This window comes from Balaenoptera borealis, assembly GCF_965194805.1.
Source record: "Balaenoptera borealis genome assembly, chromosome: 16".
NCBI classification, from domain to species: Eukaryota; Metazoa; Chordata; class Mammalia; order Artiodactyla; family Balaenopteridae; genus Balaenoptera; species Balaenoptera borealis.
This window is the reverse complement of record NC_138872.1, coordinates 72,704,008-72,729,926: the sequence shown is the minus strand read 5'-3', so window position 1 is coordinate 72,729,926 and position 25,919 is coordinate 72,704,008. Positions and strand designations below refer to the sequence as shown.

The window sequence follows — 25,919 nt, the reverse complement described above, 5'->3', positions numbered from 1 at the left end:
ACTCCCACATTTAATATAGTTCATATATGTAACTATATATGTCGAACAGAACTGCATTTGACTACCTGACATATTCCATTTGTAGACATTTACTACAACATTTATTGCAATTATACAATTTAATCTCATTTTGTTTTTTTGTTTTTTAAAATTTATTTTATTTATTTATTTTTGGCTGCGTTGGGTCTTCACTGCTGTGTGTGGGCTTTTTTAGTTGCAGCGAGCAGGGGCTAGTCTTCCTTGCAGTGCGTGGGCTTCTCATTGTGGTGGCTTCTCTTGTTGCGGAGCACAGGCTCTAGGCACGTGGGCTTCAGTAGTTGCAGCACGCGGGCTCAGTAGTTGTGGCTCTTGGGCTCTAGATCACAGACTCAGTAGTTGTGGTGCATGGGCTTAGTTGCTCCGAGGCATGTGGGATCTTCCCAGACCAGGGCTCGAACCCGTGTCCCCTGCATTAGCAGGCGGATTCTTAACCACTGGGCCACCAGGGAAGCCCTAATCTCCTTATTTTGGAGTTGAAGTTTTCTTTGGCTCCCAACTGTAGGCACTTGAAAGCTAGAAGGACCTGGGTACAGTGCCTCTGGTGCTTAACTGATAAAGTAGCTTTGGTATTTGGGTTTTTTTTGGCCACACCATGTGGCTTACAGGATCTTATTTCCCTGACCAGGGATTGAACCCATGTTCTCAGCAGCGAAAGCACAGAGTCCTAACCACTGGACTGCCAGGGAATTCCCAGTAGCCTTGGTATTTAATATCGGTTCAAATGAGGGTGGGACTCAGCTGCTCAGCCTCTACCCCTCTCTTCATGACAGCTCCTGAGGTACCTTCAGATGCCAGGTGGAGCAGACCAAACCCAGAAAGGACATGTGTGTTCCCCAAGGTCAAGGTGGAAGGGCTAATGGAAGAGCTCCAGCACCAAGTCTCTTGACTTGTGGTCAGCCTGCTGCTTTTACTACACCCTCCTCCTGCACAATAGACCAACCATTTCTGTCCACCACCATTAGCGCTTAAACGCTAGGAACAATGCTAAGCAGTTTACACGTGTTATTTAACGCTCAGAGCGGCTCTGAGGTACAGACTACTATTATTCCTGTTTAGCAGATGAAGAAATGAATCCCAGGGAGGATAAGGAAATTGCCCCACATGACACAGCTAGGAAGCAGCAGAGCCTGGATTCCATCCTAGGGCTGACTGGGTTTTGACCATTTTCCTAACGATACTCAAGATGTTATTTACTTTTTTTCACTCTGTTTCTCCCATAAAGAACTGTTTTCTAGAAGCTGCATGACATGTGATGACGTATGTCATCACTCTGATGGCTTGTGTGGAATGTAGGCATGGATGTTCTTATGTTTTGAGATTTTCTCCGGTTTAATTTCTAATTGGATAAAACCAATAGATTTAACCCATATACATTTAGGGCCACTGAATCAAACATTTATTGAACAATACCTTTGTGCCAGCCCTGGTGAGGGGTCGGTGTTGGTAATGCACGTGAGGGCTGATTCCCGCCTTCCAGAATCTCCTAGTCTTGAGAGAGGGGCCCACAGAATCAGCGTCACGTGCCCCGATGAGCCATAAACGAAGTGGTGATGAATTGGGTCCTTTGTCCAGGAACCAAGGGGATGAGAAAAGCTTTGAAGTATCAATACTTTGAAGTAGAAAGATTTTAAAGGATAGAAAACAGGTGGAAACAACAAGGACCTACTGTATAGCATAGGGAACTATATTTGATATCCTGTAATAAACCATAATGGAGAAGAGTTCAAAAGAAAAGAACACAGGTGGAGTTGGACAGGCTGGCAAGGGGAACAGTGCGTGTGAAGGCACAGAGGCAGGAAGGATGCCGAGGTGTTTGAAGACAGTGCTCTTTTTTTTCTTTTTTTGGCTGCACCGCGCAGCCTGCAGGATCTTAGTTCCCCGACCAGGATTGAACCCGTGCCCCCTGCGGTGGAAGCGTGGAGTCCTAACCACTGGACCGCCGGGGAACTACCACAAAGACAGTACTCTTGAGCAAGTTGGAAGAGAGATTCCTTGGCGTGATGACAGCAGGTCTGTTCCTGAAATGAACCTTCCAGATTTTCTGTGTTTTGTTGCCAGCCTGATGAAAATATTCACTTTTTCCTCATGTCACAGAATCTCGCTTCCTCAGAGAGACTTTCCCGACCACCTGTGTAAAAGGGCCCTCTCCATCACCCCCTACCCCTTGTCCCGCTTCACTTTCTTTACGGCCCTATCACTACCTGGAATCACATTTCTACTTTTTCGCTGTTTTCCCACTGAAGTGAAGCTTCCCGAGGCCAGGGACTTGTCTGTCATGTTCACAAGCAGGTCCTTAGACTCAGCACAGGGCCTGACACAGAGTGCTCAAGAAATCCTGCAGGAATGAATAGAACCCAACTTACGCTTCATGAGGCTTACAGATCATTTCATGTACTTTTAGCAGTTCAGTGATACTCCCGATGGTCAAAACATTTTTTTCCCCTTTCTAGGAAAATGAGCCTCACTTCTTCCTTCCTGATGTCTTGCTTTGGAGCCAGCCCCATGGTTCCTTGGAGGCTGGACCAGAAGGGGGTGATGAGGTTGGAGAGGCCGGCAGGCTTTGAAAGCCTGTGTGCCCGGCTCAGGAATGTCCACTTACTCCGCTGTAGGCAGAAGGGAGCCATCAAAGGTCACTGCTTGGGGGACCAAATGTTGCTTCTCACCTCCCACTGCTGGACAGGAGCTGACCTTAGAGTTACTCAATATTCCCCCGGTGTCCTACTGACCACAAGAGGGCAGCAGTGACTAGTCCCCTCTGTTCCTTCTAAGGCAGGGGCGGGGGGAGGCGGTTTCAGGGTCAAGGCCCAACAACCATTTCTTTAAAAAAAGGGGGAGGGCATAAATCGACTATACCTCAATTAAAAAAAAAATTTTTAAGTGGGGGTATCAGAGAAGGTCTATTCTCACAGCTTGATAAATTGTCAATGCCTCCCTAACCTTTCCTCAATTTCTGTGCCTCTCTTGCTGCTTCTTTTGAATGAACTGACAACGTCCAGCACATGTCAGTTTCTGAGGGTCATCATGGCAAATAAAAAAAGGAGAAGGAGAAGGGAGAAAGGGAAGAAAAAAAGATTTGACTGTTTTGGTCCCACTTAGTGGGAGGGTTGAGAAGGAAATATTCTTTTTTATTTTGGCCACGCCACGTGGCTTGTGGGATCTTAGTTCCCCGATCAGGGATCGAACCTGGCTCCTTGGCAGTGAAAGCTCCAAGTTCTAACCACTGGAATTCCCATTTAATTCCAGGAAATTTTCATTTAATTGAGCCAGGCTGGAATGTTGCACCAGCACAAAAACAACACAAAACTGGCCAGAATTTCACATTTATTTGGTAACTATGTACAGGTGCTGTGCTTGGCACTGGGAGCCAGGTAAACGGACACAGTTGCCATCCTTGAGCTCACAATCTCATGGTGGGGGCCACAGTGGGAAGTGATGGAGTCCTGGGGTGGGGCTGTGGAGGGAGGGGGCAGGCGCCTGGGGCAGACTGAGCCTTGTCGGATGGGGTTGCCATGGGGCCCATCCAAACTTTTTTCTCTATCTTCCCACAGGCACCCTCACAATTCAGTGAAATTGTCTCAAGCACCTACTATGTGTCTGGCTCTGTGATATCACCAGGGGTCCCAAGGTGAACAAGAAAGGTATGATCCTTACCCCCCTGGAGTCCACTGTTTAATTTAAGTAAATCACTTAACAATTAACGAATATGATCAGTGCTATGCAGGACAAGTGCGGGCTAGTGTAAGCATGTATAATATGGGAACCAAACTGAGTTGGGGTTGGGGCGTTGCCCTGTGGAAGTTATGTGTGAACTGAGATCTGAAGGCTGAGAGAGGGTTAGGCAGGAAAACGAGGCAGGAGGAATGTTCCAGGAAGTGAGAAGAGTCTGGGTGAAGGCAGTAAGCCAGGAAGGAGCTGGGCAAGTGAAAAGGCTGGTTAACTGGCGCTTAGAAAGGGAGGCGGGATGTCTCTAGAAAAGGCTGGGAAGGAAACAGCTCAGTTTTGCAGATTTTGGAAGGCCTATTAAGGAATCTGTTAGCCAAAGGGCAAGGGGTTTGGAGGAGCAATGTAGTGACACAGATGAGATTTGCTCTCTGGTAGGAGAATTGAAAGCTGACTGGATTCCAGGCAGGAGAGGATGCAAGGCAAGGTTCTGGGAGCTTGAGGCCTCTGCAGACATCCAAGGGCAGGTGGGTATGAGGGCCTGGAGTGTCTCTAGGTTCTGAGATTGCCGTTTCTCCAAATTTAGATCAGATGTTTTCTTCCAGGGAAGGAAACTAACAGGGGCCGGTGGGAGCCAGAACCACATGATAATTACAAGGCCTCACCTCTGTGGCCTTCCTGGCCCATCCCTCAAAGGATCCTCACCACAAGCCTGCAAAGGAGGCAGGCAGGAATGGGCCCATGTTCAAGATAGGGAAACTGAGGCTCACGGAGGGGCAGTGACTTGCCCAAGGACACATGGTGAAATTCAGGTAGAGACAGGCTGACACCAGGCATCCCGAGTCCAGTCCTGGGCCTTCTGCATCCAGCCTGCACCTCAGTCCCTGCCACCTCCGTCCCGGGCCTCCTCCTCGTGGAGGGGCTCCAGGCAGCCCGGGTCCTTGGCTTCTTCCCCAGACGCCGGCTGCCCAGCGTCTTCTCCAGTGATTTCATTTGAAGCATCTACGGTCGCCTCCATCCTCTCCTTCAGGTTCCGTTTGAAGAAACCAACCTGTAAGAAGACAAGACTTGAGTAAACAAAGAGTCCACAGAGCCCTTTGGACAATTTGGCCCCGGCAAAACATGAAAGTACCGTTTATAGGGATAAGTCACGTATGCCACAGACAGGTGGCATCTGCTCTGGGGATGGGGCGAGGGGATCTGCCACACCTGCTTCTTGGCAATATGTTAAAAAGCTGTACGTTTAATAGTTCATTCCTGAGGCTCATCAAAATGTCACGTACCATTATTGCGGGTGGGTGATTTGACAATATCCAGTAATACTAACAGCAAGAGCCTGCACTTATATAGGGCTTATTAGTAGGGGCCATGCACTCTCTGGTGAAAGCTCAAAACATATATATTCTTTGGCTCAGTAATACCAGCTCTAGGAATTGATTCTAAAAAATATCTGGACAAGTGTGCAAAGATGTTGGTAACAAGAGCGTTTTGGGACTTCCCTGGTGGCACAGTGGTTAAGAATCCGCCTGTCAATGCAGAGGACACAGGTTCGAGCCCTGGTCCGGGAAGATCCCACATGCCGCAGGACAACTAAGCCCATGCGCCACAACTACTGAGCCCATGTGCCACAACTACTGAAGCCCGTGCGCCTAGAGCCCGTGCTCCACAACAAGAGAAGCCACCGCAATGAGAAGCCTGTGCACCGCAATGAAGAGTAGCCCCCGCTCGCCGCAACTAGAGAAAGCCTGCGCGCAGCAATGAAGACACAACGCAGCCAAAAAAAAAAAAGTAATAATAATAAAAGCCTTTTGGCACACAGTTTGAAAAAAAGGTCAATTCCAAACAATCTAAACGTTCGTCAATAAGGATCTTGTTAAATAAAAGGTGAGGCATCCAGACAGTAGAAAACCACACGGGTTAAAAAGCAAGAGGCAGGGACTTCCTTGGTGGCACAGTGGTTAAGAATCTGTCTGCCAATGCAGGGGACACGGGTTTGAGCCCTGGTCCAGGAAGATCCCACATGCTGAGGAGCAACTAAGCCCGTGCGCCACAACTACTGAGCCTGCGCGCCTAGAGCCTGTGCTCCGCAACAAGAGAAGCCACTGCAATGAGAAGCACGCACACCACAACAAAGAGTAACCCCAGCTCGCCGCAACTAGAGAAAGCCCACACGCAGCAATGAAGACCCAACACAGCCAAAAAAATAAATGTTTTTTTAAAAATTAAAAAAACAAAACTAAAGAGCAAGAGGCAAATCTGATTGTGCTCAGACAGAAAGACATCAAGATATAATATCCAGGGGGAAATACAAGCTCCCAAGCAGTATATACAGTAACGTTTTGTACACATCCGCACATCCACTGGCTTTTCTCTTTCTCTCTCTCATGCTCACACATTCACATATACGTTAACAATAAAATTAGAACATGGAGGAATATAAACAAAATGGTTGTTAATGACAAACCTCTGGGGTTGCAATAGGGAGAAACTTTGATTTTCTATGTTTTCTTTTCTGGAATATTTGAGTTTTTCACGTGGAACAGCTGCCCTCCAGCACTCTTCATCTGGCTAACTTCTACTCATCCTTCAAATCCCAACTTAAAGGCCACCTCTCTTGAGAGGCCTTCCTGGACTCCCCCCAACCTCAGTTAGGTCCCTGTGTTATAGGCCCAGAGCACATAGTATAGCCCCCATCATGTTCGTGTCTGTCTCCCCCATAGACTGTGAGCATCTCAAAGGCACGGACCATGTGTGTGTTCTGTGCCTCCGTATCCCAGTGCCTGGCCCTCGATATGTGGGACATTCCTTCTCCTTCCTCTCCCTGGGTACCCAGGTCTGGCTCTGCCAGTGCTTGTTGAGGGATGGGGGTAAAGTCTTGCCTGCCCTTTGGGCCTCAGTAGCCTTATCTGTAGAAGGAGGAGTAGGCTGAGGCCCCTTCTGGCTTTAAAGCCCCCTCATCTTGGTATTCTGCTCCCTGACTCCTGCCAATTCCACTTTCCCCAGCCTGGCTGGGTGCCCGTTCCTCGCAGAAGCTCCTACCTTGTACAGAGCTAAGAAAATCAGTAGCAGCAACAAGAGTCCCCCGATACTGCTCAGCACGTAGAGATAGACCATTTCCTTCTCATATACCACGTCGACCTTCATGATGACCTGGGGGAGAGGAGAGGTGGGGAGTGCAGGGAAGAAGCCGTTCCCACCCCTGACATTTCTTGTGAATCTGGCCTCAGTCCCTAGGTCTCCGCATTTCCCACCTGGACTGTGTCACGCACGACATGGGGCTTGGGCCCAGACCCCCTCTCCAGTACACCTTGCACTGCAGCCACCAGAATGAACAGGCAAATATGCACCACGGCCCCCTTAAACCCTTAAGAGGCTTCCCTTAGCCCCAGGATGAAATGCCAGAACCCCAGCTCAGCACGCAATGCCTTCCAGAATCTGGCTTCTGCTTACTTTTTCAGCTGCCCCTTCCCTTCTCCTGCTCTGAGCTTCCTGCTCTTAAACCCATCTCGCCCACTCTCTCAACGCCGGGCTCTGCATGTGCTGGGCCCCTCCTGTCATGCCCTGCGTGTGGGGTGGGGGCCCCTTGGCTGAGTTGCCATCAAACCCATCTTGACCTTGTGGTCTGCTTGTGCCAAGGCTGATGGCTCTGGCTGTGGGGAGGTTCTTTTTTTTTTTTTTTTTTTTTTAATTTATTTATTTTTGGCTGCACTGTGTCTTCGTGGCTGCGTGAGGGCTTTCTCTAGTTGCGGTGAGCGGGGGCTACTCTTCATTGTGGTGTGCGGGCTTCTCATTGCTGTGGCTTCTCTTGTTGCGGAGCATGGGCTCTAGGTACGCGGGCTTCAGTAGTTGTGGCACGCGGGCTCAGTAGTTGTGGCACGCGGGCTCAGTAGTTGTGGCTCGCGGGCTCTAGAGCGCAGGCTCAGTAGTTGTGGCGCACGGGCTTAGCTGCTCTGCAGCATGTGGGATCTTCCCGGACCAGGGCTCGAACCCGTATCCCCTGCATTGGCAGGCGGATTCTTAACCACTGAGCCACCAGGGAAGCCCTGTGGGGAGGTTCTTACTGCACTAAAGCCCAAACCTTCTCCTCTGTGGCTGCCCACACTCCCAGCTCCAGCTCTCCTAGCCCTGTCCTGGGTTCCTCCCGTTCCTCTGCTGCCCTCTGTTCCCGGGTCTTCTGAGGAGGTAGAGAGATACCTGGGCCAGGGAGGCATTGCTGCCATAGAGGTGAAAGTGCTTGCTGCTGTTGAAGGAGATGGAGAGGGAGCTGCAGAGGCTGAACATGGAGGAGGCCTGTGGGAGGGAGGGGTGGGGGTGGGGCATCAGGCCAGAGGGAACAAGGACCCAGAACCCACTGACTTCTGCCCCCCAGTGCAACTCAAGGGGCAGAGGCAGAGGAAAATGGGTCCTAGTGGGTGCGCCATCTCTACCCCATTCTCTCCTGGAGCGTTCTAACGTGCCGTTTGCCATTATTGGGAGGACATTTTTCCTATAAAGAACACCTAGGAATTATCTGTAGGCCCCTGAAAACAGTCCTGCAAATTTTAAACAAATCATGGTCCTCTTTCATCTGCAACTGTGTAAACGCTGGGGCTATTTCCTCAAGACAGAACAAGACAATGCAGGGAGGCTCTCTGGGGGGGAAGCCCACCCTCCACCCCTCGAGGGCCCCCCAGAACCACTTGGAGTCTGTTGCCAGCTACCTTGATTTCCCCAACCAGCTCCACCGTCCCGATCACTTGGACGAGGATCTCCTGCTTGAAGACCACTGGGCAGCGGAACTCGGCTCCAAGTGAGCAAGGCTGCGGGAAGAAGGAAAGCAGGGGGTCAGGGAGGTCTCTTCCCACCTGCCCTCTGGCCAGCCCCCACCCCAGTTTCTGAGGTCACGGGCCCACACCTCAGCCACATCAGATGGACTCTCCAGATCCTCACGGTGGCAGGTGACAGGAGGCTCCTGGCAAGGATGAGGCGAGGTCTTCAGTTAGTCCAGAGCTGAGAGGGGACGCCAGCCCCTTGCGGCCAGACCTGGCATTCTTCCCCACTCTCAGATACCACCGTGCATCCCAGTTCTCCCCCACTGGCCCCTGGCAGATTCAATCATCCTCACTCCTGTCCCCACACATCTCCCCCCAAACCCCACGTCATGAGCTCACCCCCAGAGACCTGGGCGCCCTTCCCTCCGTGGGCCACACTCACCATCTGCACGCTCCACTTGTGCATGATGGGCCCCTCGCTGTGAGGCTGTGGTACCCTAACCAAGGCCTCCAGGGTGGGCACATTGTGGTCATAGACAGAAGGCTGGATCCTCACCTGGTACAGAGGACAAGGGGCTGCAGAGCCCTGAATGCCACCCCAACGGCCACCCCAGATCCAATCCTCCTTGGCTGGGACCCAAGGGCCCACTCTTCATTAGGCAGCGGGCAGTGGTCAACCATACCCTTACCGCATGGGTTCCACGTGCTTCTCTGCTTCCTCCATGTGGCTAACCCTTGCCCATCCTGCAAGGTACTGCTCAAACATCATCCCTGAAAGTTTGGCTGACTCTCCCACAGCACCCTCGTTCACCAGCAAGATGGCAAAGCATCTGCTTGTGTGTGTTTATCCCCCCTAGACTGTGAGCTGTGAGAGGGCAGGAGCTGGGGCTCATTTCACCTGCAATTCCCTACGGCTTTGACACACTACCCAGCACAAAACCAGCCTCGCAAAAAGTAGTTTTATGAATGAGTGAAAGAAGGAAGGACATTTAACAAGGATAGAGGCAAAAATTATTTGGGAAAAACATTTTGGCAAGTGCACTGAATTTATTTAAGAAACATTTCCTGGGGGTTCCCTGGTAGCTTACTGGTTAGGATTCCGGGCTTTCACTGCTGTGGCCTGGGTTCAATCCCTGGTCGGGGAACTGAAATCACACAAGCTGTGCGGCGCAGCCAAGATTTTTTTTTTAAAAAGCATTTCCTAAGTGCCTTTTATAAAAAAGATCTGTCTGTGCTAGGGCTGGAAGACCCAGAAATGTAGAAGAAAGTGACACAGGAGTAGCACCAATGAATCGCAGGGAGGTCAAGCAGGGAAATACATATCCAGTTTGTGGGGTTCTACCATTTATTCATTCAACAAACATCTGTGGACACTTTAAAAGCATCAGTTAAGTTAAATTTAAATGGCCTAATGTTAAAGGCAGCATTTGAATTTAGTTGTGAAAGGTAGAGAGGAGATTAACAGATAAAGATGGGGGAAGCCAGCGGGAAGAGAAAATGCAGGCAATTAGGAGAGCACCAGGTGAGTGTGATGTGGCCAGACGGTAGGGTGCCTGGGAAGGAGAGATAGGAGATAAGTCTGGAAAGGAGACTTGGGATGAGATTCTGGTGTCCAGAGGCTGGAGGGCCAGAAGTCAGGGGACCAATGACTAAGCAATGGGCAGTCCTGGAAGGCAGCCAAGGGGAAGATGGCTCCAGGGGGTTGCACCCACTGCAGGCACGGAATGGAAAGAAGTTGGGAGCCTGTGCCATAGTCCAGCTGCAAGAAGATGAGGAACTCAGTCTGAGCAGTAGTGAGGTCAGAAGAGAGAAGAGGATATAGACAACAGCACCTGAGGAGGCAGTGGAACCAAGTACAGAGGAAGGAGACGTTCACCCAGACTTGGAAGTTTTGCTTGAGGAAAAGGTGGTGCTTTTAAAGGATTCTAAGCAAACCAAAGGAGATGCTGGCTTACAGGAAGATGATAAATTTGGTTTCGAACATCCTGAGACCAAAGCTTCAAGAGGAGCAATTGTACTCCTAGTTATATATCCAGGAGAAACAAAACATATGTCCACACAAAAACCTGTACAGGAATGTTCTAGCAGCATTATCCATAATAGCCCCAAATGGAAATAACCCAAATGTCCATAGACTGAAGAATGGATAAATCAAGTGTGGCCTGTCTTACAAAGGAATATTATTTCCCCCCCCCCCAAAAAAAAGAATGAAATACTGACCCATGCTACAACATGGATGAACCTTGAAAATACTATGCTAAGTGAAAGAATCCAGTAACAAAAGACCACATGTTGTATGATTCTTTTTATATGTAACGTCCGGGATAGGCAAATCTATAGAGACAAAAGTAGTGGCTGCCAGGTGCTGGGGGAGGGAGGAAGGGGGTGTGACTGCAACTAGGTACCGGATTTCTTTTTGGAGTAATAAAAATGTTCTAAAATTAGATTATGGTGATGGTTGCACAGCTTTGTGAATATACTAAAAGCCATTGAATTGTACACTTTAAATGGGTAAATGGGTATGTGAATTCTATCTCAATAAGCCATTAAAAGACAACAACAACAAAAAAAGATGCTAGGAAGACACCCCAGGGGAGATCAGTGACCAGCTGCAGGCACAGGTGCATTGGAGGCACAAGAGGGACACAATTCAGAGTTGTCATTTGGAAGGGGGACACTGACCCTGGAAGTGAGACACACCTAGTGGAAACAGACACAACAGAACAATCAGTAGCGCAAGCCCAGAGCCCCGAATCTGCTAGGAGGCAATGGCAATGGTGACAAAGCAGAGGACGGAGGATTAGAACACGTAGGTGGTAACTATCCCCACCTGATGAACACTTAGCATGCTAGGCCTCGTCTGAGTCTCACTAAATGCATGATCTCATTTAGTTCTTTCAATATTCCTATGTGGTGGGCAGTACTATCATCCCCATTTTACAGATGAGAGAACTGAGGCTCAGGGAGATTCACTAACTTGTCTGAAGCTATCAAGTAGTAGAGCTGGCATTTTAACCCAGGCTGTGACTCCAGAGACTGGAACCACTGTGTTCTATCACCTTCCTTGGATGATGGGGAAAATAATAATGTTAAAAACAGCCAACGTTGACTGATACCGTTTGTGTCAGCACTGTGCTAAGCTCTTAAACTGCATTTTCTGGGAATTCCCTGGTGGTCCAGTGGTTAGGACTCTGCGCTTTCACTGTCGAGGGCGCGGGTGCATGGCCAAAAAAAAAAAAAATTAAATTGCATTTTCTCATTTGTGCCTCCTGAAAACCCCATAAGGTAGGTGCTATTATCCCTGTTTTACCGAGGCTCAGAGAGGTTAAGTAAGCTGCCTAAGGTCACACAGCTTTAAGTGGCAGAGCTTCAAAAAGATCTCGGGTCTGGCTGAAGCCTATGTTCCTAACCAGCCAGGAGAGCAGGAGACCACAAGGAAGGAGATCCGGTGGCCCAGCTGGCCAGCTCTCACTGGGTTTCCATGCCTGTTTAGCCCACAGTAAACCTTAGTTATTAGAGCTGACCTCCTTGAGGCAAACAGGGCCTGACTAATGGGACAGCTTCAGGAAGGAGGGACAGGATCACTCATGCCGTGTTGGGTTTAGCTAAAACGGAGACCATTAGGGCCTTTAGCAAGAGTGGCTGCTTGCCAAGCCAGGCAGTAGCGAGGCAAATGCATGGCTGAAGATGCTGGAGGCTGGTGAGGTGGTGCAGGCATCTAGCCCTGGTGACTATTCAGAGGCGGAGAGAGAGCGAGAGCGTGCTCAAGGGGTTGAGCTGGTTCCAGGCTGAGTGAGGCAAGAATGTAAGGTTTCCAAAGTAGCTGGGAGGGTCAGGGCTGCAGCACGACACCCACCTCACCCCTGTAACGACCTCCACGTCCCCAGGCACTGTGCCAAGCACTCTAGAGGAAGCAGGTGACCCATTTAAACCTCACGACCACCTGTGAAGTTCTTATCCCAAACCTCACTTGTCACAGTGGGGAACTGAGGCACGGACAGGTGAATCCTTGGCCCAAGGTCATACAGAGCGCAAGCGACAGAGTTGGGGTTTGTCGGACTCTTTCCCACTATTCTGGTGGTAAAAGGACTGGCCTGGTCGACCCCCGTAGGGAGCCCAGAGCCACCCCAGTGAAAGACAGTGGAAGCCAACTCCACTGGTCACTCAGAACGTTCTATCTCAATGCAAATGGGCATCTGACCTTCCCAAAGGCCCCTCTCCCTCATTGAGGTGTCAAGGTGAGATGGCTTCCACCTTTGTTCCGAAGGGGCTTGAACTGCCCGGGGTCCTTCCCCTCTGGCTACTGCCCAGTTGGCCCTGACTTCAGTGTGGCCTTGGGGAAGATGGCGCCTCTTTGGGGCCTCTGTTTCCCCCACGGTAAAATGAAAATGCTCTTGGCTTGTTCAGCACCTGCTCCTCTCTGAGGTTACCTCAAGAAAGCCCTAGACGCCTCAAGGTTTAGATTCAGGGGGCGGCCTCCCTCTTCTGAGTTCCCATAATGAAGACTCTACTACAGCACCAAGCATTGCAGGAGAAATGAGGACCACTAACTTAAACACATGGATTTTGTATACAAGTAAGTGCTTGAATCTGACCTGTTCCCCTTACTAGCTGGGTAACCAGGGCAAGTTACTTGACCTGTCTATGCCTCAGATTTCTCATCTGTAAAATGGAAACGACACTGCCTGTCTTACAGGCTCTCACAGTTGGGTGTGAATTACAGGGCTAGCATGTATAGAGGTCCAGGCTCAGAACTTGGGTTTGGTGAGTGGTCGCAGACCCTGTTTTATTTATTGCTGCCCCACCACCTAGGAAAGTACCTGAACTAGAATAGTAGCTCATTAAATGTTTGAATAAAAACTAGGTTCTCGGAAATGCCCTGGCAGTCCAGTGGTTAGGACTTGGCACTTTCACTGCTGGCCCGGGTTCAATCCCTGGTTGGGGAACTTAAGATCCCAAAAGCCTCACAGTGCAGCAAAAGAAACCAAACTAGGTTCTCTCCAGAAAACATGAATCTGATTCTGTACCTAACTGAGAACACAATTAGGAGATCAAATGTCTATATAATTGAATCCTAAAATAAATGGGAACTTTCTACTTCAAAAAACAAAAACACCCCACGACACTGTAAATCAACTATACTTCAATAAAATAAATTCAAACAACAACAACCCCAAAGCTAGGTTCTCTCTCAGAGCCCTTCTGGCTCTCAAGTTCTGTGATTCCAGAAATAATTTATCCAGAGTTGGAAAGGAGCCGGTGAGTATGCGCCACTGGCAGCATTTCAGGGAAAGGATCACAGAACGAGGTGGAGGGCTGGGCTCGTTGAGGATGGGACTGGGTCCAGTTGGTCTCTGCATCCTTGGTCCTCAGGATGGGGCTGAACGTGAAACCTCTAAGGACCCTTTCACATTGAGGTTCATACCTGGTAGATGTGCTTGACATCGTGGATCTTGGGACCCTTGGGGGTGAAACTGATATAGAGCGTGGAGTTTTCCTGGCTGTGGAGAGAGAGGAGCAGCTGAAGAAGCTGGAGAAGACGGCAACCCAGTCACCCAGGGGGCCCTGGGCCCGGGGGAGCCTCGGAGTTGCCAGCCACTGTGCTAGAGACGGCGCAGGCACGATCTCGTGTCATCCTGACATCGCTCTGCTCTTGCCCTTTGGAAGCTAGGGCTCACTGAAGGGGTCAGTCTTGCCCAAAGTCCTGCAGTGGGGGACAAGGACTGGAACACAAGTGGATGGCTTTTGGAGCTGTGTTCTCCCCACTAGACGCCACCTCGCCGGGGCCTCCACTGTCCTTGGGCCCCACTGCTCATCTCCTCGAGAAGTGCACCAGCCTCTGGCTCGCTCTCCCACCCCATCCGTCTAATGACCTTCCTAATATCACTCTCTGATCCTGCCACGCACCTCCTCCGAATCCATCAATGGCTCCCTGCTGCCCACAAGGGTCAGGTCCAAAGCTCCCCCATATCCAGACCTGCCCGCTTCCTAGTCTGCCTGCCCACTGCTCCCCACAAATACCTACCATCTTCTGGGCCCGCCCACTCCCTGCTCCCCAGATCTGCCCCACTGTTTGCCGCCTCCGTGCCTTCCCCTTTGCTAGTCTCTCTGATGAGAACGGCTGCCTTCCTTCCTAGCCCTTATCTGAACCTCCTCACCCTCCAGACCCCAGTTCAAGCCCCTGTTCTGCACGACTCCTTTCAAGTCTCCTCCAGCTCACATCATCTCTCCTGGCTCTAATTTCATATCACACCTCAGACAATATTGTGTTTGGCATTTATGTTCAAAAGCACCGGGGACCCCAGCTCAGACACGGTCCCGCCCTTATGTCACTGAGCCGACCTAAAAACGCCACTTCCCTTTTCCGGCTTCATCCTCTTCTCTGTAAATGAGAAAACCCAACTAGTGATCCCCATGGGTCCTTCCTGCCACAGCATTCTGAGACTCACTCACTCCGTGTGTTTGGGTTCTCCAACCTGACCGTAAACTCTCTGTGGGCAAGGGCCATTGTGAAAACTTTTCTATCTCTTCTAGCACTCTTGGCCCCGGGGAAGAGGGAATCTAGCATGGCTGGAAATGTTCAAGCGCTTGGCTAGGGTTTGGAGTCAGACAGACTTAAGTTCAGACCCTGGTGTCAGTACTTCCTAGCTGTACTACTCTGGGCAGATTCCTCCCTTCTCTGAGCCTCATTGTTCATCAGTAAATCAGAGAGAGGCAAGGTGCCTCGCTAGGTGTTGGAAGCTCCAGGGAAAGCCCTCAGCTGCGCAGTGCAGTTGGAGCAGAAGCTCACATCAGGTCAGCATTCAGTGCACTTTTTCTTCCGTCAGTAAGTATCGATCTGACTCAGAGCTCTTCAAGGGCCTTCACTCTACTGAGTGTTGAAAACTGCTGAGATTGTAGCTAGAATCAGTTCTAATCACCCTGGGGCTCTAGGAAAGAGGTGAGGGGGGCTTTGAGGGGTAGCCCTGGGAGGAAGGCTGGGGCCCTGGGTGGGGGGGCTGAGGTGGGAGGAGAGGGGGGACGGCTGCTCAGGACTCACTCCTTGGTGAGGATGTTGATGGGGTACATGACTGGTATGCTGGTGGTGGCCGAGTTGTCCTCCAGGAGGCCTGAGTCCTCATTGTTGCTGCAGGGGGCAAGGTAGAGGGCAGTGTTAGGAGACGGCTTGGCCAGGACTGTGTGACAGTCTGAGGCCAGGGCGGGAGGGGATGCTGGCAGGGGCCTGCCTGGGGCCTGCTCACCAGCTCACATTGGCGTGCACCTCGACAAAGTCCCCCCAGGAGCCGTTCAGCAGCGTATGAAACATCACCTGGATATCAACCTGTCAGGGGAGGAGAGGGGAATGAAGAAGGAAGGCGCCTGGCCCTCAGGGGGCCACCTTAGCCCCTCACAGCCCCCATGCCCCCCACTGCCATAGTCACAGTGACACCTTATCTCAAGCTCTGGGCTGGGTGTTTTATCCCCATTGTAGAGATGAGGATACCGAGGCTCTGAGTGGTTAAGTCATGTGTGTAAGGTCACAAAATGAATGACCCAACCCTGGGTTTCTCTGATTCCGAAGTCCAGGCTCTCAAACACGACACAGGACACCTCTGCACACATTCTCTTGGGGGTAGGGATAAGCCCTGCCTTTCCAATCACCTTCACCTTTCCCAGAGCCAGGAGCTCCCTCCCCTCCTGAGCTTACAGCCCCTTGGCTGCTTGACTCCTGGGGGCTGGAAGCACTCACCAAGCTGTCCGCTTTGAAGATGGGAGAGCTCACGTTGCAAGAGAGGGCCCTGCTCTGAAGCTTGGTCTCCTCGGGAAGCTCCTCGCAGCTCACAGGTATCTGGCTGTGGGGCTGGGGGTGAGAAGAGAGAGAAGGAGCTTTTTAGTGGGCGAGGCTAAGGGTTCCCCAGAGGCCACCAACCCTCAGGCCCCCGCCCCCCGCCAGGGCACATTTGCAGAAAGGTGGGGCCGAAGAATCAGGGGTACAGCCAGGGGTTCAGTACAAAGATGTTCACTGCAATCCTGTTTGTCACAGGGAAAAACTGGAAGTGATCCAACAATCCAAAGAGGTGGGAATTGTTCAGTGAATCATGGTACAATCACAGGAGAGAGTTAAAATGCTGCTACATCCACACATTCAGCAACCATTTACAAAATGAACTTGATCCTGGGCTAAGGAGGACAAAACTCTTCATCTTCATCACTGTCTGGGAGCGACAGATTTCAGTTCGGATTGGGAAGAAAATTAGATAAGGAAATAGAGGCTCAGAGCAGTCGAGAGACTTTCCCCCGAGTCTCACAACAGGGATCTGGTAGGAACTTGAATACAGGTCTGTTTGACCCCTGATCTCAAGTTCTCAATCACTCTACTAGATGCCCCTTAAGAAAGCATTTAATATTGCTGTATAAGAATAATTCAAGGATTCATCAACAGATGAATGGACAAGCAAAATGTGGTATATCCATGTGATGGAATATTAGCCTTAAAAAGGAATGCGGGCTTCCCTGGTGGCGCAGTGGTTGAGAATCCGCCTGCCAATGCAGGGGACACGGGTTCGAGCCCTGGTCTGGGAAGATCCCACATGCCACGGAGCAACTGGGCCCGTGAGCCACAATTACTGAGCCTGCGCGTCTGGATCCTGTCCTCCGCAACAAGAGAGGCCGCGATAGTGAGAGGCCCGCGCACCGCGATGAAGAGTGGCCCCCGCTTGCCGCAACTAGAGAAAGCCCTCACACAGAAATGAAGACCCAACACAGCCATAAATAAATAAATTAAAAAAAAAAAAGGAATGAAATTCATACCTGCTATCACAGGGATGAACCTCAAAAACATAATGCTAAGGTGAAGAACGTCATGCTAAGTGATGTAAGACAGACACAAAAAGACAAATATTGTATGGCTCAACATTTTTTTTTTTAATTTCAAAATTCAAAATTTTTAAAAAAACATGGAGGAAAAATAACCATATGGAGAGCAAAATGCCAATTAGTTAAAATACAGAATAAATATACAATGTATCAATAATTTATACCTATGTGTATAGATAAACAGAAGGATAAACACCAAAATATTAAAAGTCATAATTGTGGGTTGTATAAGTACGGGTGTTTGTCTTCTTTAAACTTCTCTGTAATTTCCAAGTTTCTGTGGTGATCATGTATTACTTTTGTAACAATAATTTAAAAAATAAAAGTTGTACTTAAAATAACCCAGCTCAAGAGAGTAAATCCTAGGAGTTCTCATCACACACAAAAATGTTTTTTCTGTTTCTTTAATTTTGTATCCATACGAGATGATGCATATGCGTTAAACTTATTGTGATGATCATTTCATGATATACGTAAGTCAAATCATTATGCTGTACACCTTCCACTTATACAGTGCTGTATGTCAATTATATCTCAATAAAATTAGAAGAAAAAATAAAACAAAATAATAAAACAACCCAGGCCATCCCTCAAAGACAAGTTGGTCACCTTTAAGAGGAAGGTAGCTCGATCTCCCTGAACCTGTGCACACCTTCTTGGTCATCAGGTCCATGAGCCTCTGTCACACTCTCCATTTCATGCGACCCTCTAACCCTGTGATGTCCCCAGCCTCATTTCTTGGTCGCGGATCCGAGGCTCACAGAGGATGAACCTTGTATCTCAGGTCACACAGCTCGAGGGTGGCCATCAGGCTGAGAACCCAGAGGTGGTCCGAAGACCTCCGCCCACATCCTCAGGCTGTCCTGACCACCTGGGGCTCCAAGAGGCAGGACAAGCCTGGCACGTGGTCTGCGGGCAGACCCCACCCTCTCGCTCACCTTGAGTGTCTCCACTTTGCGGAAAGAGAGTCCCTGAGGGAAGCTCAGGCTGAGGTGGACCCAGTAAGCATCTTCTCCCAAGTTACTCAGTGTCAGCTCCACAGAGAGGCTGGCGGAGGGGGTCAGACGCAGGACTCTGGATCTGGGGGGAGGATCAGGGCAAAGTTATGGGGGCCAACAAAGGAAGCAGGATCAGAGGTGGGGACTTTCAGAACTGAGGGATCCAGTAGGCCAGAAAAAAGAAATACACAAAAATAAGCTCCTATGCACAGGCTTTAAGTTTTGCGATCTCATCTATTCCTGATAGGAGAGCTGCAAGGCACCAGCATTTCTCAGAGGGGGAAACTAAGGCCCAGATGACAAACGGAGTCAGTGACCGTGGGGGTCTTCCGACCTGAAGTCCCGTGTTCTTTCTATACACAGGAGCTGCCTCGGGAAAACATTGAGTGAAATAGGAGGCCTTACAGACCTTGCAGCGGAGGTCAGCCCCAGGTCAGCCTCACATTTCTTGTCCTCTCCGCAGTTCTTCTCAAAAGGGATCTGAAAGGCCAAGAAGAAAGGACCAGGAGGCTCAGATCCCCACACCCAGGAGGACTGGACCCTGGCCTCTCTGTCTGCCCCTCTTCCCCTCTTACCTCCTTGGTCTCCGAGTGTGGTGAGGGTCTCAGGATGGGCTGGATGTCCTTGCCCTGCTGAGCACGGAGGAGGGGGAGACAGGAGAGAATAGTTGAGGCAGCAGAACTGATGGAGGAGAGCTGGAGGGGCTCAGAGCTTGGTGCTCAGCTGGGCTGGCTGTGGTCGGGGCCCTCTCAGGAGCCAATGCCTTCCCGGGTCAGGCCCCAACCTCCCGACTCAGCCCAAGGCTGTCTGTGCCACACTCCTCTGGTGGCAGTTCCTTGAGGGAGGCTCAGGGTGTCCACTTCCTGTCCTGGCCACGAGATCTGGGCCTTGACCGAGCAGCTCCCCCAGGTTCTCCCAGCCTCTGCTGGGAGCAACTCCTGGCCGTGCAGCCTCTAGACTCGCCTGTTTGGGACTAGCTCCTCCTGTGGTTCTCCTCTGTGAACCCCAGCTCTCCATCTCTTATCAGATCAAGGCCAGTTTTTTCAACGTTTCCAGAATTTCTGCTCTGGGCCAGACCCCCCCACCAGAGATCAAAACAGACACACTGCCCGTCCTCCCAGGGTGGTGGGAGAAATGGCCCGGCATCCTCAAGTGTGAGGATGGGACAAGTACAGGGTATGTTTAGAGGATATAGAAGGGGATCCTATCCTAAGCTTGGAGATCAGGGAAGCTTCCTGATGGGACGGCATCTCAACTGAAATCCACAGGGTGAGGAGGAGGGAGCCAGGTGAAGAGAATGGCAAGAGACGAGGAAAGAACAGTTTATGTGAAGGCCGAGGCAAGAGGGATTGTGCCCGTGTAAGGAGCAGGAAGATGCTCAGACTGGCTGGAGCGCCACGTGTCAGGAGGGGCAGGAGAGAGAAGCAGGGTCCAGATTCGGCCCCCCGCCTTGCAAGCCATATTAGGCAGTTGAGGGTAATGGCGACACAGGATTGTTTTATGGGTGATCAACTGTATGTTCTCGAGAGACTCCAGCCTCCTCCACTTCCAGGCCGTCTGCCAAGCAGCCTCCAGACTCTCCCCTAAGGGCGGGGCTCCTGGCAGCTTCTGCTGACGGCTCGCAGCCACCCCAACATTCCCACCACCCACCAGACCACAGCCCGTCCCCAAAGGGCCATCCAGGGCCTCTGTCTTGCTCAGTTGTGCTGCCAGAAGCTAAGCCCACCTCCCCATTTCCCCTGAACTTAAAATCGTGCCTCTTCTCTCTCAACCTACCCAAAATCTACTCATTCTGCGAGATCCGGAACCAATGACACTTCCCCAAGGAAGACTTTTTGACAACTGTGACCTCAGGTCTCTCTCTCTTTTTTTAAAAATTACCCTTTAATTTGTTTATTATTATTATTTCTTTTGGCCGGGCGACACACCTTGCGGGATCTTAGCTCCCCAACCAGGGATCGAATTCGTGCCCTTTGTAGTGGAAGCTTGGAGTCCTAACCACTGTACCATCAGGGAATTCCCAGGTCTCTTTTTAAGCCTGAGTTGCTGCACCACACAGTTTGACTTTTTTTTTTTTTTTTTTTAATTAGTGCCGATGGGAGAAACTGCTGGTTGTCCCTATACATCCTGAGTGGGTGGCAGGTTGGGGGGCGGGGCACTCAGTGCAAGCTGCCAAAAGCCACAAGAAAGAGTGTGCTTATCAGTCACTGTGCTCCGGCTCTGAAAGGGGCCTCAGAATGTTGCGACTCATTTCAGAGATGCAGAAACAGTCCCGAAGAAAGACAGACGTGCTTGTGCCAGAAAAAAAAAAATCTACATCTTCAGGGCCAGAAAAAAAAAAAAATCTACATCTTCAGGCTTCCAGGCCCAGGTTCCTTCCATCAGACCCTGCTGCCTTCCAACAGAAGCCAAACCACCAGCTGAGTGTCAAGGATTTCAGAAGAGGAAATTAGGCTTTTGGCACTGGGTAGGGAGCGTGTGATCCAGGAGACTAGGATAGAGAGTGTTTTCCTCCTCTTTTACATAACAAGGGCACCCCAATTAGGCTTTGAGGGAACTACCTGCCCTCAACGGAATACCCTTGGGCGAGAAGGCTAATTAGGATACCCTGTCCTTCCACAGATAAGGGATGGTCCTAGGCTTTCTGGTGTTCTCTCCCTGTAATTTGCATATGTTAGAATTCGCCCCATGTTAGAACCCTAATGAGGTCTGAAGCAGATGCACAGAGGGACGGGGAGCAGATTCACGGAAGGGGCCGTGCCCTGGGAAGTCCATCCATTATTTCTTCCTCTCGAGAGCCCCCAGAGCCTCCACCCACCCTGGTCCTCCATCTTCCCAATCCCAGTTTTCCAAATTTCTCTTAAATACAAACTCCCATAGACTCCTTTCTGCTTAAGTAAGCATATTTCGTTTCTATTGCTTGAAGCCAATGTAACAGTCCTGCTACATTGAATTTCTATTCTCCCTTATTTCCTATCAGTTTCTCCAGCTGATCTCTTCTTACCGCCCTTTGGTCCCTCGGTGTCCCTTCTTCCTCCCAGAGAGAGTAATTTAGGGAGACATTGATAGGAGAGATGAGGTCTTGAGTGCACACCTGAGGGCAATAAGAATACACCCTATGTCATGAGTTTAACCTTTACCACACTTCCAGTTAAAGGCACACCTTGTCCATACTTTATAAATGATGACATTCCAGTAGCTAGCTGTCTGAGACCTTACCAGGAGTGGAAATATGTTTACTATACATCAGGTGTTTATAATATGCCCAGCTTGCTTCTCAGTACGATTGTTCATCCCTCAGCTCCAATCCCAAGGCAGACATCAGTCATCAACCACGGCACTTTTCCCCACTGAGTCCTAACAGAAGTCCCTGAATCTCTGTCAAACTCCTCTAGGCAACCATTATCAAAGTTTGCACAGGAAAAGAATACTCTAGAATAAGCAGAATATCCCAGTTCCTTGAGAACAGGGGTGGGTGTCAGTCTTTTACATTATTACCAGTGCCTGACACTTTGGAGACGCTCACTTTGGAGGACTTTTTGTCCTCACCTAAAGTTTCCCCCAACTCGAAGAGGTAGGCATTATTATCCCCACATTGGAGACGAGGAAAGTGAGGTGTAAAAAGGGAACACAACTTTCCTAAGGACGAGAACTAGGAAGTGAACCCAGGCCTGTCCAACTCCCAAGTCTAAAGTCTTTCCATCATGTCACAGGGCCTCTTCTCTGGCAAATTTATGTTTAAAATTTCCAGGTCTTGTAATGCGGGTTAGGGGTGTGAGGAGGCAGAGGGGTTCTGCATGAAATGAGATCAGGAGCTGATAATTGTTGAAAATGGGTGATGGCTATTTGGCGGTTCATTAAACTATTTTTCTACTTTTGTATGTCTGAAATGTCCCATAATAAAAACTTGAACACAAACTTCAAAATCTTATACTGAATATACCAATCACATATTCAGTCTCTTATGAAATATTTGAGGCCAGAATGAAATTTAATATCAATCTTATTTCATACAGAACAGGTATAAGCAAACGGAATTTGGGTATTTTGGCAGTTATCTAAACTAACAAGAACTTAAAAAAATTCTTTCTGGGATGGATTTTTAAAAAAAATAAATTTATTTATTTATTTCTGGCTGTGTTGGGTCCTCATGGCTGCGTGCAGGCTTTCTCTAGCTGTGGCGAACGGGGGGCTACTCTTTGTGCGGTGCGTGGGCTTCTCATTGCGGTGGCTTCTCTTGTTGCCGGAGCATGGGCTCTAGGCACTCGGGCTCAGTAGTTGTGGCGCACGGGCTTAGTTGCTCCGCGGCATGTGGGATCTTCCTGGACCAGGGCTCGAACCCATGTCGCCTGCATGGGCAGGCGGATTCTTAACCACTGCGCCACCAGGGAAGCCCTGGGATAGATGTTAATAATAAAAGACCCACACGGCAAACGAAGATCCCGAGTGCCGCAACTAAGACCTGGTACAGCCAAATAAATAAATAAATAAATATGTAAATAATAATAATAATAAATGACCACGTGTACCTGGCAAATAGTGACACACCACCGCGCCTGAATATTCCATAGGCCCGAATATTCTGTGGCCATTAAAAATAATCTGAAAGCTGGGCTGCAGCATTAATATATGATGTGTGAAAAGAGTAGGGAAAAAATGGTAAGTACTTTACAATTGTAGTCATGTTTAAAATGCCTATGGATGTGGATTAAGGACTAGAAGAAAATATGCTGAAGGTATTGTTACTACTGTGGTACAGAAGAGGAAACGGTAGGACCAGGAGATCAAGGTGACCTGTGATCTGTGCTGGACAGCGATGGAGCCGAGCCTGGCACTGGGGCTGCCTCCCGCTGCGGTCAGCTCGTCCGCCCCTTCCCTGCCCTGAGCAGCCTTGCTGGCTCCTTACCGGGAAGTGGAACCAGAACCCAGTGCAGGACTTGACTGAGGTGACAGCTGTGTTCCTGCTGAGCTCATGTTTCCCATCTGGGAACAACCCCCGGCTTCTGCTCCGATGGCCATCCAGCTGCAGAGTGTAAGTGAGGTTGGCAACCAGGTGCCCTGGGCAGGGTGGAAAGGCAAGAGTTGAATGACGGCGGATCCTGGGGCCGTGAGCCTGGATTTGGGGCAGGCAGCTGAGCTGGGAAGCAGGAAGACAGCACTGACCTTTGAACTGGGAGATGAGAGACTTGACCTGGAAACAGACTGTGATGTTAACGCCCTCCTTCTTCTTGTCGCTGGTGGAATACGAGCACTCGACTTCATGCACTGGGATCTCGGCCGGGGAGAAGGACATGGCTGTGATGATATCCACCACAGGCCGGGAGCTGCAGGGAAGGCAACAACCAACGCTCTCCCTCGGCCTCAACTGCCATCCCCAGCCAGACCTGGGGCTCCAGCTAGCAGAGTCCAGAGGACTCCCCTTCCCTAAAGCAAACTTCAATGTCACTGTCTCTTTGCAACAAAAATAATAATGATAATTCCTTAGGGCTCCCCATAATGATAATTCTTCTAGCAGCCTTCTGACCCATTTCTCACACAGAAGAATGAGCTTTTAAAAAGAAAAGTCGGGACTTCCCTGGTGGTGCAGTGGTTAAGAATCCGCCTGCCAATGCAGGGGACACGGGTTCGAGCCCTGGTCCGGGAAGATCCCACATGCTGTGGAGCAACTAAGCCCGTGCGCCACAACTACTGACCCCGCGCGCCACAACTACTGAGCCCGCATGCCTAGAGCCCGTGCTCCGCAACAAGAGAAGCCACCGCAATGAGAAGCCCGCACGCCTCAATGAAGAGTAGCCCCCACTCATCACAACTAAAGAAAGCCGGCACGCAGCAACGAAGACACAACGCAGCTAAAAATAAAAATGAATGAATGAATGAATGAATAAATTTATAAAAAGAAAAATCAGGGAATTCCCTGGTGGTCTAGTGGTTAGGACTCCGAGTTTTCACTGCCGAGGGCCCAGGTTCGATCCCTGGTCAGGGAACAAAGATATTGAGCTTCCATGCCAGTAACCTTTCAAGGATGCCCCATGGTATTCAGAATAAAATCTAAACTTTTCACTGTCTGTGCCACACCACCTGCCTCTCCAGTCTTTTTTTTTTTTGGCTGCGCTGGTTCTTAGTTGTGGCACGTGGGATCTTCGGTGCCGCATGCGGGGGGATCTTTAGTTGCGGCATGTGGGATCTAGTTCCCCGCCTGGGATTGAACCTGGGCCCTTTGCATTGGGAGCACGGAGTCTTACCCACTGGACCACCAGGGAAGACCCTCCTCTCCAGTCTCACCTCCTACCACACTGACCCTATTTCCGTGCCTTGAACACATCACACTTTTGCCTGCCTTACAGCCTTGGCACCTCCTGGGCTTTCGACATAGAAAGCTCTTACCCCAGATTTCTGCAAGCCTGGCTCTTGCTTATCTTTCAAGTCCCAGTTCCTCAGAAAGGCCTTTCTTGGCCACCCAGTCTATAGTAGGTCTCCCCTGCTATTCTCTCTCACAGAACCCTGTTCATGTCCCTAATGGCACTTATCACAATTGTAATGATCTATTTATTTGTTTTACTTTTTTATTATATGTTCCCCCACCCATACACTGTAGCCAATGCCTTGTTCCGTATTGAAGACAGTATCTAGTCACTAGATGACATTACATGAGGCTTCCAGTGACTGTAAGATCTGGGTCAGGCAGGAAATGCCATCACCATTTCAAAGATGAAGAAACTGAGGTCTTGAGAAGCGAAGTGACTGGGGTAAGATCACCCAAGAAGTCAACGGCAGAGCTTCAACTTGAATCCAGGTCACCAGGTTCTAAAGCCATCCCACGTCTCTCTAGGAGGTTTTAGTGTTAGATAGGCCTGGGTTCAAATCCCAGTCTGTCACTGAATAGCAGCTGTTTAACCTGGAGCCAGACACAAAGCCGGTATAAAAGGAGAACCAAACTCACAGGGTTGAGTCAAGGACCAAGTGCGCCGATGTTGATAAGCATTTAGCACGATGCCCAGTACATCGCAACTGCTGAAAGGATGAGGACTGCAGTCATCCCCAGGTAGGACTCAGGAGTCCCACCTTACCTCAGCACGATCACCTGGCTCTCAGCCCCTACAGCCACATCTACCAGGCCGTCCCCGCCAAGGTCCTTCACACCGTGGATGGAACGTCCAAACCATCGAATTCCTGGGAGCATCCGGGTCCCTTCTATCCGCTGAGACCAAGAGAGAAATTCATGCTAAGCTGGGGAGAGGACGGGCGGAAGGGCGGGAAGAGTCGGTCTGAGGAGTGGGGTTGGGGCTTGGTGGCTGCCAGGTGCCTGGGCATGGGTTCTGATTGGCAGGCGGGGTACCTCACCTGACTGGGCCAGGGGCTCAGCCCCGCTTGCTGCCCATTGAAGATGTACACAGCCCCCTGCTCTTCCAGAGGGGCTCCCACGGCCACGTCCGTCAGCTCATCCCCATTGATGTCCGTCAGGGCAGCGATGACTGCTCCAAATCGCCCAAGGGGGTAGCCGGGATCCCCCTGCAGCTCTGAGACCATTTCGAACTCCAGCTGGGAAGGAGCAAGGCAACAGGTCCCACCTCAGTCACTCAGCACTAACCACTGGACCACCAGGGAATTCCCCACC

General features: G+C 50.2%; 1 protein-coding gene across 2 annotated transcripts in view; it reads right to left on the bottom strand.

Moving 5' to 3' along the window:
• Window positions 1–3,347: 3,347 nt before the first annotated feature.
• Window positions 3,348–25,919, bottom strand: part of ITGAL (integrin subunit alpha L) — a 44,484-nt gene continuing 21,912 nt past the window's right edge. The window contains exons 14-31 of one of the 2 annotated variants that reach the window (XM_082360120.1): window positions 25,646–25,843; window positions 25,372–25,502; window positions 23,468–23,628; window positions 23,211–23,362; window positions 21,309–21,398; window positions 18,880–18,936; window positions 18,714–18,784; window positions 18,245–18,386; window positions 16,180–16,290; window positions 15,692–15,771; window positions 15,490–15,576; window positions 13,876–13,951; window positions 8,893–9,006; window positions 8,594–8,650; window positions 8,400–8,498; window positions 7,894–7,989; window positions 6,739–6,849; window positions 3,348–4,750 (exon numbers count right to left, since the gene is read on the bottom strand). In XM_082360120.1, the coding sequence (XP_082216246.1) occupies window positions 4,577–4,750; window positions 6,739–6,849; window positions 7,894–7,989; window positions 8,400–8,498; window positions 8,594–8,650; window positions 8,893–9,006; window positions 13,876–13,951; window positions 15,490–15,576; window positions 15,692–15,771; window positions 16,180–16,290; window positions 18,245–18,386; window positions 18,714–18,784; window positions 18,880–18,936; window positions 21,309–21,398; window positions 23,211–23,362; window positions 23,468–23,628; window positions 25,372–25,502; window positions 25,646–25,843 (2,007 nt within the window). In that variant the 3' untranslated portion in view covers window positions 3,348–4,576. The remainder of the gene's footprint in view (window positions 4,751–6,738; window positions 6,850–7,893; window positions 7,990–8,399; window positions 8,499–8,593; window positions 8,651–8,892; window positions 9,007–13,875; window positions 13,952–15,489; window positions 15,577–15,691; window positions 15,772–16,179; window positions 16,291–18,244; window positions 18,387–18,713; window positions 18,785–18,879; window positions 18,937–21,308; window positions 21,399–23,210; window positions 23,363–23,467; window positions 23,629–25,371; window positions 25,503–25,645; window positions 25,844–25,919) is intronic. The other variant, XM_082360121.1, reaches the window with a different exon arrangement.